General features: G+C 41.0%; 1 protein-coding gene across 1 annotated transcript in view; it reads left to right on the forward strand.

The window, feature by feature from the left end:
- Positions 1 to 7,842, forward strand: part of LOC148481547 (all-trans-retinol dehydrogenase [NAD(+)] ADH4-like) — a 48,161-nt gene extending 40,319 nt beyond the window's left edge. The window contains exons 8-9 of the mRNA XM_088453263.1: positions 4,845 to 4,983; positions 7,535 to 7,842. Coding sequence (XP_088309389.1) covers positions 4,845 to 4,983; positions 7,535 to 7,559 — 164 coding nt within the window. The 3' untranslated portion in view covers positions 7,560 to 7,842. The remainder of the gene's footprint in view (positions 1 to 4,844; positions 4,984 to 7,534) is intronic.
- The last annotated feature ends 12,218 nt before the right edge of the window (positions 7,843 to 20,060 follow it).

The following is a 20,060-nucleotide window of genomic DNA, read 5'->3' on the forward strand; positions in this document are numbered from 1 at the left end:
AAAATGATCAGCTCTGTCTTAGACATATTAAGTTTAAGAAATTGCTGGGACATCCAGGAAGAAATAGCAGAGAGACAGTTGGAGATACAAGTGAGGAGAGAGGGGGAGAGGTCAGGGGAGGAAAGGTAGATCTGAGTATCATCAGCATAGAGATGATAATAGAGGTCAAAAGAGCTGATGAGTTCACCAAGAGAGGACGTATAGAGGGAGAATAGTAGAGGTCCAAGAACGGAACCTTGGGGAACACCTACTGTAAGAGGCTGTGGTGGGGAAGAGGACTCATGAGAAGAGACCGAGAAGGACCGGTCTGAGAGGTATGATGATAGCCAGGAGAGAGCAGTGTCACGTAAACCAAGGGAGTGAAGGATTTGCAGCAGGAGATGGTGGTCAACAGTGTCGAAGGCAGCAGAGAGGTCAAGGAGAATAAGCAGAGAGTAATGGACCTTGGATTTGGCAGCAAGGAGGTCATTGCTGACTTTTGTGAGGGCAGTCTCAGTGGAGTGGAGAGAATGGAAGCCAGACTGAAAAGGATCAAGGCGGGAGTGGGAGGAAAGAAAGGTGGATAGGTGTTTGTAAACAACACGCTGAAGGAGCTTGGAGGCAAAAGGGAGGAGAGAGATGGGACGGTAGTTGGAGAGAGTGTTGGGATCAAGGGTAGGTTTTTTAAGAATGGGGGAGACAATTGCAAGTTTGAATGCAAAAGGGACAGTGCCAGATGAGAGGGAGAGATTGAGGAGATGGGCAAGATGGGAACAGGCACAAGGAGAGAGGTAGCGGAGGAGACGTGAAGGGATAGGGTCAAGGGGGAGGTAGAAAGGGGGGAGGACTGGATGAGAGCCATGACTTCCTCTCCAGATACGTTCTTGAAATAGGACTGTTTAGATAGGGAAAGGGCAACACTGTAGGATGAGAGCATACATTTGAAGTGGAGAAAATCTGCCTTAGAGCATGATTTTCTCCACTGTTGCTCAGCGGTTCTTGAACACTTTTGCAGATATCTGGTGCATTTGGAATGCCAGGTTTGTAGTGTGGATCTGCGAGGGTGAGTAGTGATTGCCGGTGCAACAGAGTCCAGAGCAGAAGTAAGGGAGGCATTGTATAGGGAAGCAGCTTGTTCAGGGCAGGAGAGAGGATAGGGGAGAGAAGCGAGTCAAGCAGGGAAGATAAAGAAACAGCATTGATAGCCTCAATTTTACGCTTAGTTATGGTGGCCTTCGGAGGTAGAGGAGAGGAGGGAGAGAGAGATAGGTTAAAAGAGAGAAGGTGATGATCAGAGAGGGGGAATGGGGAGTTGGAATAATTAGAAATATTACAGCGGTGAGTGAAGACTAAATCAAGTGAGTGCCCACTCACATGTGAGGGTGAGGAGGTCCATTGTGAGAGACCAAATGAAGATGTGAGGGTAAGGAGTTTGGAGGCAGAGGATTCTGTGGGGATATCAATTGGAATATTGAAGTCACCAAGGATAATGGAGGGGAGGTCAGAGGAGAGAAAGTGATGGAGCCAGGAAGCAAAGTTGTCAAGGAACTTAGAGGGAGGGCCAGTGGGACGGTAAATGACAGCTACTCGCAGGTGTACTGGTTGGAAGAGGCGTATAGCATGAACCTCAAATGTAGAGAATGTAAGGGATGGTTCAGAGGGTAGGAGTTGGTAGGAGTAACCTGGGGATAGAAGGACCCCCACACCACCACCATGGCGAACCCCGGGGCGAGGGGTGTGAGAGAAGGTGAGGCCCCCAGAAGAGAGAGCTGCTGGGGAAGTGGTGTCAGAGGGTGAAATCCAGGTTTCAGTAATGGCTAGGAGATGCAAGTTTTTGGAAATGAAAAGGTCATGGGTGGGAACCAGTTTATTACAGACTGATCTGGCATTCCAGAGGGCACAAGATAGAGGGACAGTGTTTATGGGAGAGATGTGAATGAGATTATCAGGGTTGCTGTGACAAGAAGGTGAGATTAATTTGGGTGATCGAGATGAATGTAGTGGAGAGATTGTGCGGGCACCAGTGTTGGGAAGGGAACCTGGAGGTGGTGGGCAGGTTAGTTATATATTTGCTCCCCATACAGTTATTGAATTAGATTTTATCTGCGAAATGGCACAGAGTTCTAAATAATTTCTGCAGCGCTAACTAGGGTATTTTAAAACCACAATATACATTTTAGAATGTCTTTGTGGGCCAATCCTCCTTACTCAATAATGAGCTATTTGTAAAGAAGGGAATGTCCTTCCATGTAGGTATCATCATACCAAGTGGTTTTATTAAAAGTACATATAATACAGCAGTGTTTAATTAAAAATATCCCCCAGTTTTAAAATATATAGGGAACGAAAGGATTAATAAAAACAACAGAGGTGGAGATCAACAGAAAAACTTACCCAAAGAGAAATCTTTTGGATTTTTCAGCTCAAAACTATGAGCCTCATTCAGCAGAGTACGTAATTGCAATTGCAGCTGCGATTTCGTATGGTACACAGCTGCGAAAATATGCTAATGCCTGCCAAAGCACAGCGGGCACAGGGACGCCCACTGCTGCTTTCTCATATCTGTCCAACCTCCCTTTTCTACATAAACATTGGTACCATTGACGCACATCGGCTGGTCACGCTGCATTTACAGCAGGTCTCACCAGCCACAGAAACTGCAAGACTCGTCGCACGCAATGAGTACTCAAGCTGCGTATGCAATCGCAGTGGCTAAATTATGCATGCCCATGAAATGGCGTTCAAACGGACAGGCATGCCTGCGTTATTCTGACCACTCCCCTGTCACCACTCCCCAAATGCAGACAGGCTGTCACTAACTTTGTGTATTCCTTTGTACATCCGTAATCGCAAAGTGATCGCTGCGCAAGTGCAGTGCAGCTGGTGCGCATGCACAATAGCAAACAACCGATCAACAGCGTCCGTAATCGATATTGCGCATGCTGCTGAATTAGGCCATATGTTCACTAATGGTTAAGCATATACATTGATTTGGGAGCTTTTCTCGAAGTCTTTCCAATATCTGCTGTCTGTATTTATCTCGTGCTTTTTATTTTATTTTTTTACATTTTCTTTTAGAATATTATATTGTTTTATAATAAAAATATATATTTTTTTCACATATATGCATATGTATCTATATTTTTATTTATATATTATACATTTATTGTTGTATATACTGCATCTTATTCCATTTATATCCAATATTTATTATTTTATATATAAATACTATCTTATATACTAATATAGTTTCTTCCTTTACTATCTTCATAACTGATGAAACTATATTGTTCATATCAATGATACATAATCCTTTACGGCCCTCATGCCATCAACTCACTATAGTATATAATTATGTCTTTCACTTCAGCTTCCCATGTTCTTATTTATTCAAATTAACCTTAATACACTGGCTTATTGCTATTTTATATCATTCCACATTTACTCAATCAATATATCACTCACAAATATTCAAATCACTCAGTAATTATCACACTAATTTATATGTGACACTCCCATTAAACACACGTAATCTTTATCACGGTTATATAGTTTATTAGGCATATTCACGATCCCCTCATTAACACCTCTCTGTACATGTCACAAAATATATACAGTCCCAACAGTCTAAATATAATTCTTCAGTTTAAAATATCTCCCCAGATCCGTCCTAATGTTCACACAGATAGTAGAACCACACATTCTCTGCTCTAATACTATTCACAAGTAATGCGGATGGAAGAAATCATGCGCAACAGAAAGCAGCAGGTATAGAAATCACTATAGAAAGTGTTCCCACTCACCAGTGCAGTGTCCGGAAACTACACGGTTGTATAACAACACACGCTCATAAGGACTATCCGTTATCAGTTCTTATTCTCACTCGGTAATTGCTACCTCTACGACCACTGGAGCATAGCACTTCTCATGTGCAACCTATATCTGTTGATGTTTTTGCATATTAAAACTGTGCTTCACTATCTATATCTCCCCTCTCTCTTATTCATTTGTGGGTACTGAATTGGTGTCCTATGAGGGAGGTATTCCAGGAGATTGGAACACATGCTTTAAACGAGACCAACTGAGCAAACCTTTGATGTAATGTATATTTTAGCACAAGTTGAAGAAATTGCTAATGTTTTTGTTTTACTCTGCTCTAATACACTCCGGGACCTGCCACAATGTTTACACCCTCACCTTTTTATTTTAATATAATTAGCAATCGCTGTCATCTATTTTCCCTATCTCATATTCAATTCTGCAATTATCATTTAAGTTCTATACATCTGCCTATATAAAGACTGAATGGTCAGTCTTACACTCACTGGCTTAGGGAGCAGACCTGCCTGCAAATTGCGTTGCAATTACAAAATTAGTAAAACTTTTTTATTTTATTTTATGAACTATTGTAAAGCCTGTTCCAAATGTTTTATATATACACCTATATTACTTTATATGATTGTATGTTATTGCAATTTTATAATTTTCTTCTGTGATTTGTTAAGTAAAATTGGATTCATTATCTAAGAGTTAATATATCTCCAGGACACTGCGGTATAATGAAAAAAAAAAATTTGGTATGATGATACCTACATGGAATGGACATTTCCTTATTTACAAATACAGTAGTTTATTATTGAGTAAGGAGGATTGCCCAACATAGACATTTTAAAATTTATTGTGGTTTTAAAATACCCTAGTTAGCAGCAGAGAAATAACTTATTGCTATAGACATTTCATGGGGTAGTTGGGAAAGCCCCTATTTTTGCAAAACTAAGGTCATTTCTACAATTACATTGGCACCAGACACTAACCTTTCTACACCACAGAATTCTAAATTACATTACAACTAATGTCTCCATCAGGCTGGAAGAGTGTGGACAATGTTCCAAAGCTAGTGTCTGACTATTTGTCCAAAAAGTTTGACCTGGATGCATTGGTGACTTTCACTTTGCCATTTGATGAAATTAACAAGGCTTTTGACCTCATGCATGAGGGGAAGAGGTGGGTAAAGTTTTATTCTTTCTTGATCCACAAACAGGGGTATCAGAATGTTTTTAGATGGGGTTGTAAAATATAATTTAATTTCAGCACCACTAAATCACTGAATGCCACCCATTGATTTTATGTACCTCAGAATTTCTTAAATACAATTTCTCCATAGGCCCATTACATGTTTCTGTTACAAAAAAGCATGCTATTTTTTTCTGTATTTTATTTATTACTTTGTCACCTTTTAGGCTCTATGGCCACTCAGCCCACCCTACATGACATAAAACTGTTATGCCAAAACCTTAAGAGAGGTGATTAGATCCCTAGAACTGCTTCATGATGTATTCACCAATATCTATCTCCTTAAGATGCCCAAAGCTTTTCAATGGCAGGTAGTAAAAGCTGAAATAAAACAGGGTTTTGTCATTGGTTTATGTTGGACACTGCACAGCTGATGAGACATGCCACATGACTTATACAGGCATGATGACTATCTGTCCCTGTTTCTAACAGGCCATCTGAGAGTGTGGGGCCTGGTACATGCCCCCACCTTAATATAGTTTTGGTCCTGTGGTGACTGGCACAACTCTCAAATGTGTAGGAAGGGTGAGCCTCATCCATGCTCCCCTATCAACCTATTTCTACACCTCTATCCACACATAATAATATTGTAATAAGACCAAGCTCAACAAGTGGCGATTTTTGTTACTCAACTTAGGGCCAAATGTAATAGCCCATGATTTGCAGGAGAAATTCCAGTGAGATGGTCACTAGATTTAAAGCAGAAATGTAGTGAAGACTTGCGCCAGTGGATTTCTTGGGGATGACAATCCCAGTGTGTGCAAGAACAGCAGGAACCGTTCGAACCCTTCAACACAGTTCCTCAATGCAGATATAACAAAGATTTTTCTGGCGCTTCTTGAATGTTCGTAATATTTCAGTGTAGCATTGCGCGACATATTTAAAAGAGAGTAAAAGTATTTAGTGCACTATGTGGTATAAGTTAGCATTTTGTAAAAAAATAACACCAAAAACGCACCCATTTGGGGTGATTTACAGGCAACAATTCTCACACTAATGTCCTTTGGTGGTTGCATAAGCAACAAATGGTATTAATCTGAGCTGGATACACCTGTCCTGATGCGTCTCATTCGTTTATTAGAGGATATCTGGGACCTTCCTGAAGAGATTCTCTTTCAATGTAATATGACTCATATGGGATGACATAAATTGGCAGACAGCATGCATGTCAATTACAAAAATGGCATTAGAAAACATAGGTGAATGATTATACTGCCCTTTGAGTTTTAATAAAACACTTTGGACATTTATTTAAAATTCCCAATGTCCATTGGTTATTAGTAATAAAAATAAATCCAAGAAGTTGTTTCTTAAAAAAGGATGTAAAATCATTGCATAAATAATGCTTAAAATTTTTTATATTTTATTTAAAAAATATTACATTTTATTTTTCAAATATCAAAGTATTGCACTATAATAAAAAGCAGTAAACAGAGCTCAAATGAGAGAAACAACTAAACATCATAAAAATCTAAACATTCCATGGAACATCCATTCACTTCTTCAGCAGCAATTAGTTTACGCAAAGCCAGCTTGTTTTTGTCTTTAAACTTAGTGATTATTTCTCCGGAATTGCATAAGGTCCCGCAAATCTGGGGTTATTATATTTGGTCATTTGTTTTATTGTTTTAGACCCAAGTTTCTTAACCTATTTGTATGCTGTACCTCAGATGTTAAATGTTAACTAATTATACCAAGGTCCAATTTCCTAGTAATGTGTATAAAATGAGTCAATTTATTTATTAATACATTCATCATGTTGTTTCAGTTTAACCCATTGATTATGCCTATTGTAGTCAAGTTTTAGAAATTCATCTAGTGCTCTGCGGAAGCACTAACACTTAAGCATATATGTTATAATTATATAGGTCACTCTTTCAGGAGAATGAACAAATACTTAAGCTGCATACACACGTAACGATGTTAGTAACCAACGATTTTCGTTCAGATTTTCCCTTGAAAGAGTGAACGAAAATCGTTTAGAAAAATCGTTGGTTACTAAATTAATGAACGATTTTTTCAACGATTTTCATGAACGATGAACGATTTTTTAAACATGCATACAGTGAATGGACATCGTTTATCGTTCATTCTGTACAACATGAACGATTTTCTGAACAAAAATCGTTCTGTTGGACAGTCAGAATGAACGATGAACTACAAACTACAAATGGGAGCGTGCATGAACGATTATCGTTCACCCCAAAAAATGAAGATTTTTCAAACGATTTAACGATAACGACGTTGTTATAGTTAAATCATTAAAAAAATCGTTACCTGTGTACGCACCGTTACACTTGACAACGGATGCATTAATTCTTTTTTGAGACAGAATAAATGCATCTAGGAAGACAATAAAAAGCTATTTTGCATCCTGAATTAACTCAGCGTTTCCTTATATTAATGTTAATTAGAGAATTAATTACTATAAAAAGGCTAAATTACCTTTGTACTATACTTATTTGGTTTTTTTTCTTTGCAGTATCCGAACAGTGCTGGTGTTTTAAATAAAAGCATTTTGGGAGTCACTGAGAACCAAGGAAAATCACTTTTACTTATAAAGCAAGTTCCAACATGCCTAGAGCTTCAATGTGCAAATGTATCCTCATATAGCATGTATGCAAAACATATATACTGTAGTATGATCACTATAGAATGGGCAATGTAAGATGTGACTGCAATAATTCAGATAAGTCAGCTATATCATGACTAAGTTTTCTGCATGATTTTCCATAATGTATAATAAACTATATCAAAACAATGTCACTGTTATCAATGAAATAAAAAAATTTATAATAAGGAAAATGTATAAATTGTGACAAAATTAGGCACAGATGATGTATACCTAATCTTGGATCATTCTTTAAGTTGCCATGAATTTCTTCTGTTGGTGTATGGTGCAATTTTCAGAATTGTCCAATGCTCTTGGACGTGTGGAACAGGACACTGCTCTGACAACCTATTATACAGATTTGCAGAGTAATTAACAAAAAAGTATAAAAATTATTCACAGGTAAATTAAGATTTAAGACCAGTATTACCACTCATAGTTTTTTTTTACACAGATATATGTTAAAATTTGTAAACAGCATATTATATAGACAAGTTTAAAAATGCATTATGTATATACAGTAATAATACTGTGCTATAATGTACATAAATATAATAATAATTAATCCCATCAAAGGGCAAGCACACAAATTTCGAATCAATAAAAGGGACAAGGAACTAGTAGCACTGGTAGCAAGGAGAAGACTGGGGAGCAGCATGAGGTAGGGAGGCATGCCCATGAGAGCTTAGTTGCTAAGGAAAGAAGATGGAGGGCCTGATTCAGAGCCGGACGCTATTTGCGGACGGTCATTCCAAAAAAGGGGCCGGATATTTAAATTGAGCGCTCGCTCTTTGTGGTTTGCTGACGCCTCTATGTCTGAGCAAGTGAGCGAAAAATGCGCTCGCTATTTTGTAAATACGCCCCTTTGCCATTCGCATCACACGTCATCTCCGGCATTTATTTGATTAATTGGGTACTTCGAAAGGCATCTGAACTGCTCGCAGTGCTTGTGGTAGGTTTTTCCTACCGCTATCACTGCGAGCAGTTCAGGCTAAAAGACAACCAAGTGACTTGGTCGATGACGCTCCTTTACTAATTATGCACTCCCATTAAATGCCCTTTTTACCGTTAGGCACGCCTGCTTTCGGATCTCCACCCCCCCGTTTTCAAGCACCTTCCCCTGTTATCATCAATTAGCAGCCCCTCGCTGTTTTGCGAGCGCATGATTTCCAACCGCAATGACTAGTTTGTGCATGCGCATTACGACCCATACGCATGCGCAGTTGTGCGAACATCGCTCAGCGCGAACGAGCGGCTGCTTACGAGTGGCTCTGAATCAGGCCCGGAGTGTGAACTGGGGAGAAGCGGAGGACAGGGAGGAGAGTAGAGTAAAGAATTAGAAGGAGAAATGGTAGGCTTTGAAAATGTGATTTTGAGTGAACCTTTGAAGCTGGAGACATTGGGGGGAAGTCTGACTTGACAAGGGAGTGAGGGCCTGATTCAGAGCCGCTCGAAAGCGGCTGCTCGTTCGCTCTGAGCAATGTTCACACAACTGCGCATGCGTATGGGTCGTAATGCGTATGCGCAAAACAGTCATTGCGGTCGGAAATCGTGCGCTCATAAAACAGCGAGGGGCTGCTAATTTGATTGACAGAATGTACCGTTTGTGGGTGGTAACAGGGGAAGGTGCTTGAAAACGGGGGAGTGGAGATCCGAACGCAGGCGTGCCTAACGGTCAAAAGAGCGTTTAATGGGAGTGCGTAATTAGTAAAGGAGCGTCATCGACCACGTCACTTGGTTGTCTTTTAGCCTGAACTGCTCGCAGTGATAGCGGGAAGAAAATCCTACCACAAGCACTGCGAGCAGTTCAGATGCCTTTCGATGTTCCCGATTAATCTAATAAATACCGGAGATGACGTGTAATGCGAACGGCAAAGGGGCGTCTTTACAAAATAGCGAGCGCATTTTTCGGACGCTCGCTCAGACATAGAGGCGTCAACACACCGCAAACAGCGAGCGCTCAATTTAAATATCCGGCCCCTTTTTTAGAATGAGCGTCCGCAAATAGCGTCCGGCTCTGAATCAGGTCCACAGCTCCAACGGAAGGAGGCAAAACAGGAAAAATCTTGATTACAAGCTTGAGAGCAGGTAACCAGGAAGTGGTTGAGGTGGAAACTGGAGAAATAGTGGAGGGATTGTGAAAAGAAATAATGTTGGAGATGGCAGGAAGGCCAGAGCAATTGAAAGCTTTGTCAGTGAGGGTCAGGAGTTTGAACTGGATTCTGAAAGGATGTGGAGCCAATGAAGCATGTTGCAGAGGGGAAGATAACACAGAATGGTATGACCTAAAAATGGCATGGGCTGTAGAGTTTATAGTGGATTGAAGTGGGGAAAGGTAAGTAAGGGGGAGATTAGAGAGCAGGAGGTTACAATAGTTGAGGTGGGAGATGGTGAGTGAGTGAACAAGGGTTTAGTGGCATCAGTGGTGAGAAAGGGCCTGATCTTAAAGATGTTTCAGATATGGAGATGACAAGAATGAGATATAGATTTAGGGCCTGATTCAGAGCCGGACGCTATTTGCCCTCGCTCGTTCTGAAAAAGGGGACGGCTATTTAAATTGAGCGCTCGCTCTTTGCGGTCTGTTGACGCCTCTATGTCTGAACGAGCGAACGAAACATGCGCTCGCTATTTTTTTAAAAACACCCCCTGGCCGCTCGCATCCTACGTCATCTCCGCTATTTATTAGATTAATCGAGTACATCGAAAGGCGTATGAACTGCTCGCAGTGCTTGTGGTAGCATTTTCCTACCGCAATCATGCGAGTAGTTCAGGCTAAGAAACAACCAAGTGACGTGGTCGATGACGCTGCTTTATTAATTATGCACACCCTTAAAACGCCCATTTTGACCGTTTGGCACGCCTGCGTTCGGATCTTCACTCCCCGTTTTCAAGCACCTTCCCCTGTTACCACCCACAAACGCCTCATTCTGTCACTCAAATTAGCAGGCATTCGCTATTTTGCGAGCACACAATTTCCGACCGCAATGACTGGTTCGCTCATGCGTATTACAACCCATACGCATGCACAGTTGTGCGAACATCGCTCGGAGAGAACGAGCGGCCACTTACGAGCGGCTCTGAATCAGGCCCTTAATGTGCAAGGTAAAGGAAAGGGAACAACGTGTATAGCACCCAAGCAGAGAATGGGGAACAGCTAGGAGGGGGTTCGTTGACAAAGAGAGAGAGAGGAGGGCATGGAAAGGGGAATATGATGAGTTCTGATTTGGACAGTTTTAATTTGAGAAAACACTGTGGCATCCAAGAAAAGATGGCCTAGAAGTGCTTTGCACTTTTTCATTAATTTTGCTACTTTTTCCTCAAATTTGCATCTGGTTTTTACAGAGATTGAGCGATTGTTAGCCACTGCGCATGTACGAAAGCCTCACTGCACACGTGCAGCGATTGCATTGCGATTTACGTTTGCCCAGAGGATTCACTCACAAGTTGAGTAACAGGTAGTCAGTGTTTGAGGGAGGTAATGGGGTGGTTACAAAAACGCAGGAGTGTCAGACCGTTTAAATGCCATTTCATGGGTGTGCACATATTAGCCATTGCAATCTCCTTTGGAGCATGAGAGCTCTCAACGTGTCAGGGGAGATGCAGTGTTTGAGACAGGTTAAACCTAGAGGCTGTGTGGCTGCCCGATGTGCATCAATGTTACCGATGTTTGCACTGTTGCATGTCGTCAGAAGAATATGAGAAGGCAGCAGTGAGCACCGATGGTCGGGATGGTGATCCCAGCCTGCGAACTGCGTCACAGTGCTGGGATTGCAAATGCAGCAGGGGGTGTCGTACACCTCCTGCTGCATTTGCATTATTGCAAGGATCGCAATTGCAAAGCTGCCTGCTTTGCAATTGTGATCCTTGCTGAATCAGGCCCTATGTATTTCGGAGTAGTATTTTTGTATCAAAGGAATTGGTATAAAGTGGAGATGAGTTTGCTCGGATTTACCCAATCCGAGGGGATCTGGACCCGCAGCTCGGATCTCTCCATAGTCTGGTGTCCATCCGCTCTAGTGCCGCCGACACACCTGTGCAGTGTCCATCCGCTCCAGTGCTGCCGACACACCAGTCCAGTGTCTATCCATTCCAGTGCTGACAACGCAGCTGTCCAGTGTCCATCTGCTCCAGTGCTGATGACACACCTGTCCGGTGTCTATTCGCTCCAGTGCTGACGATGCACCTGTCTGGTGTCCATCCGCACTTGTGCTGCTGACGCACCTGTCCAGTGTCCATCCGCTCCAGTGCTGTCGACGGATCTGTCCAGTGTCCATCCGCTCCAGTGCTGACTATGTCCAGTGACCTCTGCTGACCTGTCCAGTGTGCATCCACTCCAATATTAAAAAAATTAATAAAAAACAAAGATTAAAAAAGTTTAAAAATATGTTAAAAAAGTTTTTAAAAAACTGAAAAATGTCAAGAAAAGTTACAAAAATTATAAAAGTTTTAAAAAAGTTACATAACATACAAGTACTGTGACTCCGCAGGCCGTACCTCTCTGTGTATGCATAATAAACAAGCACTGTGACTCCGCAGGCCGTAACTCTCTGTGTATCCATAACATACAAGTACTGTGACTCCGCAGGCTGTACCTCTCTGTGTATCCATAATATACAAGTACTGTGACTCCGCAAGCCGTACCTCTCTATGTATCCATAATACACAAGTACTGTGACTCCGCAGGCCGTACCTCTCTGTGTATGCATAATAAACAAGCACTGTGACTCCGCAGGCCGTAACTCTCTGTGTATCCATAACATACAAGTACTGTGACTCCGCAGGCCGTACCTCTCTGTGTATCCATAATACACAAGTATTGTGACTCTGCAGGCCGTTCCTCTCGGTGTAATCATAACATACAAGTCATACTTGCCAACTCTCATAAGGGAGACTCCCTGAAAGAGTAGCAATCTCCCTGACTGCCTGAAGAGTCTAGCAATCTCCCTGATTTCACCTTACCCCCAATATAAAGCTGCTATATAAAAAAAAACAGAGTGTATACATTCAAATGGGATAATTTGTATCATTTCCCTGCATTGGTTATAAGACACAATGATCCCTATGGCTACAGGCATTTTCTGAAAAGTTTTAGTGTGTTTTTATCAACAAATAGATCTCACTAACTGCTTTGGGGCTCGTTTACTTGTTGATGTTAGTCCATTTTATGACACGTCTCTCAGATTTAGTAGTACACGCCCACTTTTGCCGCCGTGCTCATAGGTGTTGCTTTCACAATTTCCCTGAAATGCTCTTTCAAAAGTAGGCAAGCATGATACAGGTACTGTGATTCTGCAGGCCATACCCCACTGTGTTCACATAAGCAGTGTGACTCTGCAGTGTCAATTGCGAATAAAGTTTAAAACATTTTTTATAAAAATGATCTTTTATGTACAAATTATTGTGTGTGCTGCATCCCACTCGATGTTGTTCTCAGACATATAAGCATATAAGCACTGTGATAACCCACAGTGTAAGCGATCATTTGCGAATGTGGGGATGAGCAGCACAAATCAACATAGAAATTGAGGATGCTATGAGGATGTTGTTTGTGTATGCACCAGTGAAAGCAGTTCTTGTCCATGATAAGAAGAAGGTCATTGTCATGGCTGGGCATAAGGCCAAAAATACACCTCTTATGTTTGGAATTATTTTTACCCAAATCCTGACAACACTTGTCTAGCCATCTGTAGCATTTATAAAGCCACAGTAAGTAGAGGTAGGGACCTTACTCATCTAGGAACCTCCTCCCTGCTACGTTATTTGCAGCAAGTTCATGGAAAGTTTTCAGGAAAATCAGAGACTGGTGCTAAAATAATAATAACAGACAGTCCAGCACCAGTTAGCTCAATTCCCTCAGCTAGATCCCAGCACCTGCAATCTCCACTGCCAACACCTTCATTATCAATATCCTCAATCATGATCGGAGGTAGTTCTGTATCAGGATAAGACTAAGTGACTCCTCCTCTATCCAGGATTCCTCAGAAGAATCCTTCAGCATTAGGCATTCTGCTGCTGCTGTTGTAAGACTACTAGTAGTTTCAAACAACAATTGACTGTAAAACAATCCTTTGCTAGAGGATGCAAGTATGACAGCTGTCACCAAGTTGCACGGTAGATCACTGACGCTCTGACGGCTATGCTGGTATTAGCACTGTATCCAATATCCACCATTAATGCAGCAGGTTTTAGACAGTTAATTGAGGTCCTGTGTCCCCGCTACCAAATTCCATCTCGGTTCCATTTTGCTAAACAAGCAATTCCTCGGCTGTATAAGGACGTTAAAAATACCTATTATTGGCCTACCAAATGCCATTGTACCCACTGTCCACTTAATTAGAGATATGTGGACAAGTGAATCTGGGCAAACTAAAGATTATATGACCCAGTAAATCACCAGCAGCAGGAACAGCAGCAGTATCTATCAAACAATGCCAGCTCATTCAGAGGCAGGCTACTCTCTGTATTACCGGCTTCACTAAGAGGCATATCACTGACAACCTGGTCGGTGGGTTTGATAACAATCTGTTTATCATTCTTTAAAGATATTATGGCTTTCCTTTCAGCCTTGGTCAGGTTATTATTTTTAGGGAATCTAAAGTTTGCCTTTTCTAAATAGTCTTTCACAAGACATTCGAATTCGACGAAACACCCTTTTTTGTGTTTCGGATAAAAGGATAACATCACTACAGAATAAAGAAAAAAAGAGGTGTGATGTAAATTTAGTGATAAAATATAATTTTTTATTTTTATCAGACTATAAACATTTATGGCAGATTATTAAAAAACATTGGGGCGTTCTAACCAAGGCCCCTCTCCTGAAAGAACATTTTACAGAGAGACCCCAATTTATTTACAGGAGGGCTGATAATTTAAAGAAACTACTGGTTAAAAGAGCAATTCCGGTAGACAGAACGCTAACCAGGATTTTGTCCAAAGTTTTTTTTTCTTGTGGAGAATGTGCCATGTGTAAAAACTACAGAATGGGTAATAAACTAACACACTATGTATAGAATTCATCCGGTATAACGCTCCTTATAAAGAACATCATGGCACTTCTTGAAAAAGGGGAGATTGCTCCCTGAAACATTTAGAAGCTTTTATCTGTGACTAGATTATCACCTGATTGATATGGTGAGACTGTCAGAGCCTACACAAATACTCCCTCCCCTTGCTTCATTCTCACTAACATGCTTGATATATTTTGCATTGTAATTCTAACTGTAATCTGCCCTTATTGCTGCATATTTATTTCTCCATATTTTTTACACAAAAGTCAGCATCTCTGTCATCAACATTCCAAATTTAGCATTAAAATGTCAATGTTCTATCAACATACACCTTCTGTGATGTTGTATTTTTTTTCTAGTTTTTAAATTATTTAAATAATGAAATGTTCTCTTTCAATGCATTCTGTATCAATCAGACAAGTCCCCACAGATATCTGCTCTCTCACTTGGTAAGTTCTGTTTTAAACATTGTTTTCCTGGGGAGGTAGTTGAAATCCCAGCTGTCTAGTTACCGGCGCTCATAATGCCAGGACCAGAATTCCAACAACAGTCAGAATCCCGGCGCCATCTTCCCAACCGCTGGCATTCCGATTGTAAGTAGTGGGGCTAGGGGAAGGGTTTGGAGTAAGGGTTAGGATCTAGGGGGAGGGTTAGTGTTAGGCACTAGGGGGAGGGTAAAAGTTAGGTACTAGGGCGGAGGGGTAGGGTTAGGCACTAGGGGGGAGGTTAGGTTTAGGGTGCGGGCGGTGATGGTTTGGGGTAGGGTTAGGATACTTGCTAACAAGTGTCAGTATCCTAACCCTGTTGGGATGCTGGCGTGGTGATTCTGACCACCGTGATCCCGAGCGACAGCATCCCATGCCAAACCCCTTTCTCGAAAGTTTCCTGCTGCACAGCTTGCATACACATAAATAACACTTGTGCTTCAAATCTGCATTGTTGTCCATCGCTACTCATATATTGGAACAAATCTAAATGTACAACATCAGTCCAGGGCAGAGAGCTGGTACAAATCAACATATTTACTGCATTCCTGTGCAACTAATTAGCATGCACTGGAAATACACAAAGGATTTGAACTCAAATCCTTATGACAATCTTTTCTTCTTTCATAACATATTTACTCAATATTTACTCTCGTCTAGCAACTTTATATGATAACCAGCCAATAAAGATAACTGCAAAAATACCTAAAATTACAAGCATTGCAACCATTCATCTCAGCATCACGATTTTAACTGCTAACATACAGGATTAAGAAATAATACATTTATTTATTGAAAATATACATACATATATATATATATATATATATATATATATATATATATATTGTCAAAGTCAAATATTAAAACTGAATGAAGTACAATAAAATACAACACTTTCTGTGCTCTATTATAAATATTATTTTAATTATAAGTGTAATTTCCTGTTTTTTATTAAATTTGTATAACTGTATATTGATATTTAGTCTTATTTTAATCAGCATTTGGTATGTATTGTTTTATAGATAAATACTGCATCTCGGCTGTAAATATAATTGTAAGCAACTACCGACCAGTGAGCCTTACACCAGTAGTTGGGAAATTGATGGAAACACTCTTAAAAGAAAGAGTCGTAGATTATCTCGTATCCAGCAATTTGCAGGATCCCAAACAGCATGGATTTACTGGGGGGAGATCATGGCAAACAAATCTTATTGACTTTTTTGACTGGGTGACTAAGGAAATAGATAAAGGGGGGGCCATAGATATAGCCTATCTAGACTTTAGTGAGGCTTTTGACACTGTACCACATCACAGACTGTTAAATAAACTGGAAAGCATGGGATTAGATACAAAGATAGTTGAATGGATAAGATCATGGCTGCAGGATAGAAAACAGAGAGTTGTAGTAAACGGAGTGCAGTCTCAAGAGGGAAATGTTACCAGTGGAGTACCTCAGGGATCTGTACTTGGACCAGTGCTTTTTAATATCTTTATTTGTGACATTGCAAATGATATTGAAGGGAAACTATGCCTTTTTGCAGATGACACAAAGGTATGCAACAGGGTAGATACACCAGGAGGGGTAATACAAATGGATTGATGATCTAGGTAGACTAGAGAAATGGTCAAGAATGTGGCAACTACAGTCTAATGCCAAAAAATGCAAGATCATGCACTTGGGTCTCAAAAATCTAAAGGCTAAATATAGTATTAATGGCACTATACTGGAAACTACTGTAGAGGAAAGGGATCTAGCAGTCACTATTTCAGGTGACTTAAAGGCAAGCAAACATTGTAACAAAGCAATGAGGAAGGCAAGTCAGATGCTTGGTTGCATAGGGAGAGGAATCAGTAGCAGAAAGAAAGAAGTGATAATACCACTGTATAGGTCATTGGTACGTCCTCATCTGGAATACTGTGTTCAGTTCTGCAGGCCATATCTCCAGAAGGATATTAACACATTAGAGACTGTACAAAGAAGGGCAACTAAAATGGTACAAGGTCTACACCACAAAACGTACCAGGAAAGACTAAAAGATCTTAATATGTATAGTTTGGAGCAGAGAAAGGAAAGGGAGGACATGATAGAAATGTTCAAATATATAAAGGGTTTTAATAAGGTAAAGGAAGGAGACATTCTTCAAAGAAAGAGAAGTATTAGAACAAGAGGACATGTTCTGAAACTGGAGGGTGGTAGATTCAGGGGAAATTTGATTAAAAATAACTTCACAGAAAGGGTAGTGGACAAGTGGAATAGCCTCCCATCAGAGGTGGTAAAGGCTAAGACAGTAGAGCAATTTAAACATGCATGGGGTAGACATAAGGATTTCCTTCAGAAGAAGTAAGGCTCAATAAGGGTTGAGGTAACAATATGTTTAAAAATGGGGCAGACTAGATGGGCCAAGTGGTTCTTATCTGCCGTCAAATTCTATGTTTCTAATTTTTAATATTATTGATGTAATGTTCTAGATCCCTTTATTTGCAGTTAAGCAATGTAATGTGCTGCCCCTGAAACTCACTATTTCCCCTCACCCATGATACTGTAAAACAAAGGAAATCCAGCATGGGATAGTCATCGGCGGGGCCCTCATTCTATCCAATGTCGAGTATATACAGATCCCAGCCTGTATCCAATGATTTTATTCCCTAAGGACCATTTGAATGTTAACCTTTAAATTGTACTGCAGTGACCTAACCTGGAAGTTAGTGCATTGAAGCCTTGTGTTGCTGCCAACCATGCGGTATCCGGTTGTCTGATCGACCTCAGTTAGATCGACAATACATACATCGACCATCGTACATCGACTCCATTCAGGTCGACAGGTACTATAGGACGACAAACTATAGATTGACCGTACCTCTATATCGACAAGCACAAGATCGACACGGACATTAGATTGACACTACATATGATCGAAACATAGCATACCGACAATATGAAGATCGACAACACACATGATAGACATAATAAAACATCAAAACTACATAGGTCGTCAGTTAATAGATTGACATATAAATAGGTTGACAGTTAATAGATCAACATATCAAAGATCGACAAGTCCTAGATTGAAACTAAATAGGTCAACAATTAATAAATCAACAAATAAATAATCGACACGTTACAGTTAGACGATACAAAAAGGTTTACATCCTAGCTGCTACCTTGCTAATAGCACATCCCCCGCCGCTACTTTCAACCATGGCACTATAGGTCCCAGCTAGCCCTTACATCCTTGCAAGCGCTCCTGGCAATGAAAGCCCCAACATCCACCCTGCAGCCCTTGTCCCTAATTGCTGGGCACCGTCATGCTCTGCAGTGCACCCCTTCATCAACCCCCCTCCCTGTGCTCCCCACTATTCCTGGGTGCCTGGACCGGGGGGCATCTTCACCCCGGCAATAACAAGCCATCTAGCTTAAGACGATGCCCCGGCAGCGTCTTAAGCTAGACGGCAGCCTGGATGCCTGGACCTGGACCTGGACGCATCTGCAAGCATAGTTTAAAATCACTAAAATCAAGCTTTAAAGTGCACCAAAATTAGCACCTTCAGCAAGCACCTGCAATCAAAAAAAAAAAACCTCCCCCATACTTGCAGACCCCCAAAAGGCTATTTCGCTATTTTTTTAATTTGTACTCCAACTTTGAATTTTTTTCACACTTTTTCAAAGTGCTTTTTTAGGGTGTCCTATGTTTTTTTTAGCGTTTTTTTGACGCAGTTAGCATGAAGGGGGTGTAAAAAGGGTTTATGGTGGTTGCCGCAATTTTGCACCCCAAAACCCCAACTCTGCACTTTTTTCTTCCGGGTATTCACAGGCGAAACTCTTTCGCCTATTACATTGCATTGGAGCACTGGCAGTGTCTTAAGCTAGACGACAGCCTGGACGCCTGGACCTGGGCGCATCTTCTCCCTGGCAATAACAAGAAGTCTAGATTAAGATGCTGCCGTCTATTTTAAGACGCTGCCCGTACTCCTGGGGTTTTTAAATGGGTGCTATTTAGCGTCTGTGAGCAAGTGGTGAAGAAATAGCATTTTCTTACTTTTTGGGGGAGAAATAAGTAGTCCCATCAAATTTGGAGTACATGAAAATGGGTGCAAGCATAGTTTCAAATCACTAAAATCAAGCTTTTAAGTGCACTAAAATTAGCACTTTCAGCAACCACCTGCAATCCAAAAAAAACCCTCCCCCATACTTGCAGACCCCCCCAAAGGGTATTTCGCTAGTTTTTGAATTTGTACCCCACTTTGAATTTTTTTCGCACACTTTTTCAAAGTGCTTTTTTAGGGTATCCTTTGTGGGGTTTTTAGCATTTTTTGATGCAGTTAGTGTCAAGGGGGGTGTAAAAAGGGTGCAAAATTGCGTCAACCATCCTAAACCCTTTTTACACCCCCATGACGTTAACTGCGTCAAAAAACTCTAAAAAAAACCTCAAAAGGACACCCTAAAAAGCACTTTCAAAAAGTGTGCAAAAAAATTTCGATCTGTTATTATGTCTATTTGTGTGGTGTCGATCTATTATTTGTCTACCTATTTGGTTTCGAACTTGGAACATTGTCTAACTATTAGTTGTCGATCTACGTTGTGTCGCCCTTATATACCTTTCCAGAGGCGTAACTAGACTTTTTGGTGCCCTGTGCCAGAAAGAGCATTGGCATCCCCCTCATTTTTCAAAGGGACTTAAGGCACCCAAAAAAGGGCCATGGCCTCAGGGGGAAGGGCCAGGGAAGAGATAGGAGAGGCCAGGAGATGCTGGGGATAAATAAGGACGTAATATAGTGCACCTGAGAGAGGGCCATGGCCTCATGGGGAAGGGCCAGGGAAGAGATGGGGAGGCTAGGAGATGCTGGGGATAAATAGGGACATAATATAGTACACCTGAGAGAGGGCCATGGCCTCATGGGGAA

Source organism: Taudactylus pleione, unplaced genomic scaffold, assembly GCF_031769625.1.
Source record: "Taudactylus pleione unplaced genomic scaffold, aTauple2 ptg000574l, whole genome shotgun sequence".
Lineage (NCBI taxonomy): Eukaryota > Metazoa > Chordata > Amphibia > Anura > Myobatrachidae > Taudactylus > Taudactylus pleione.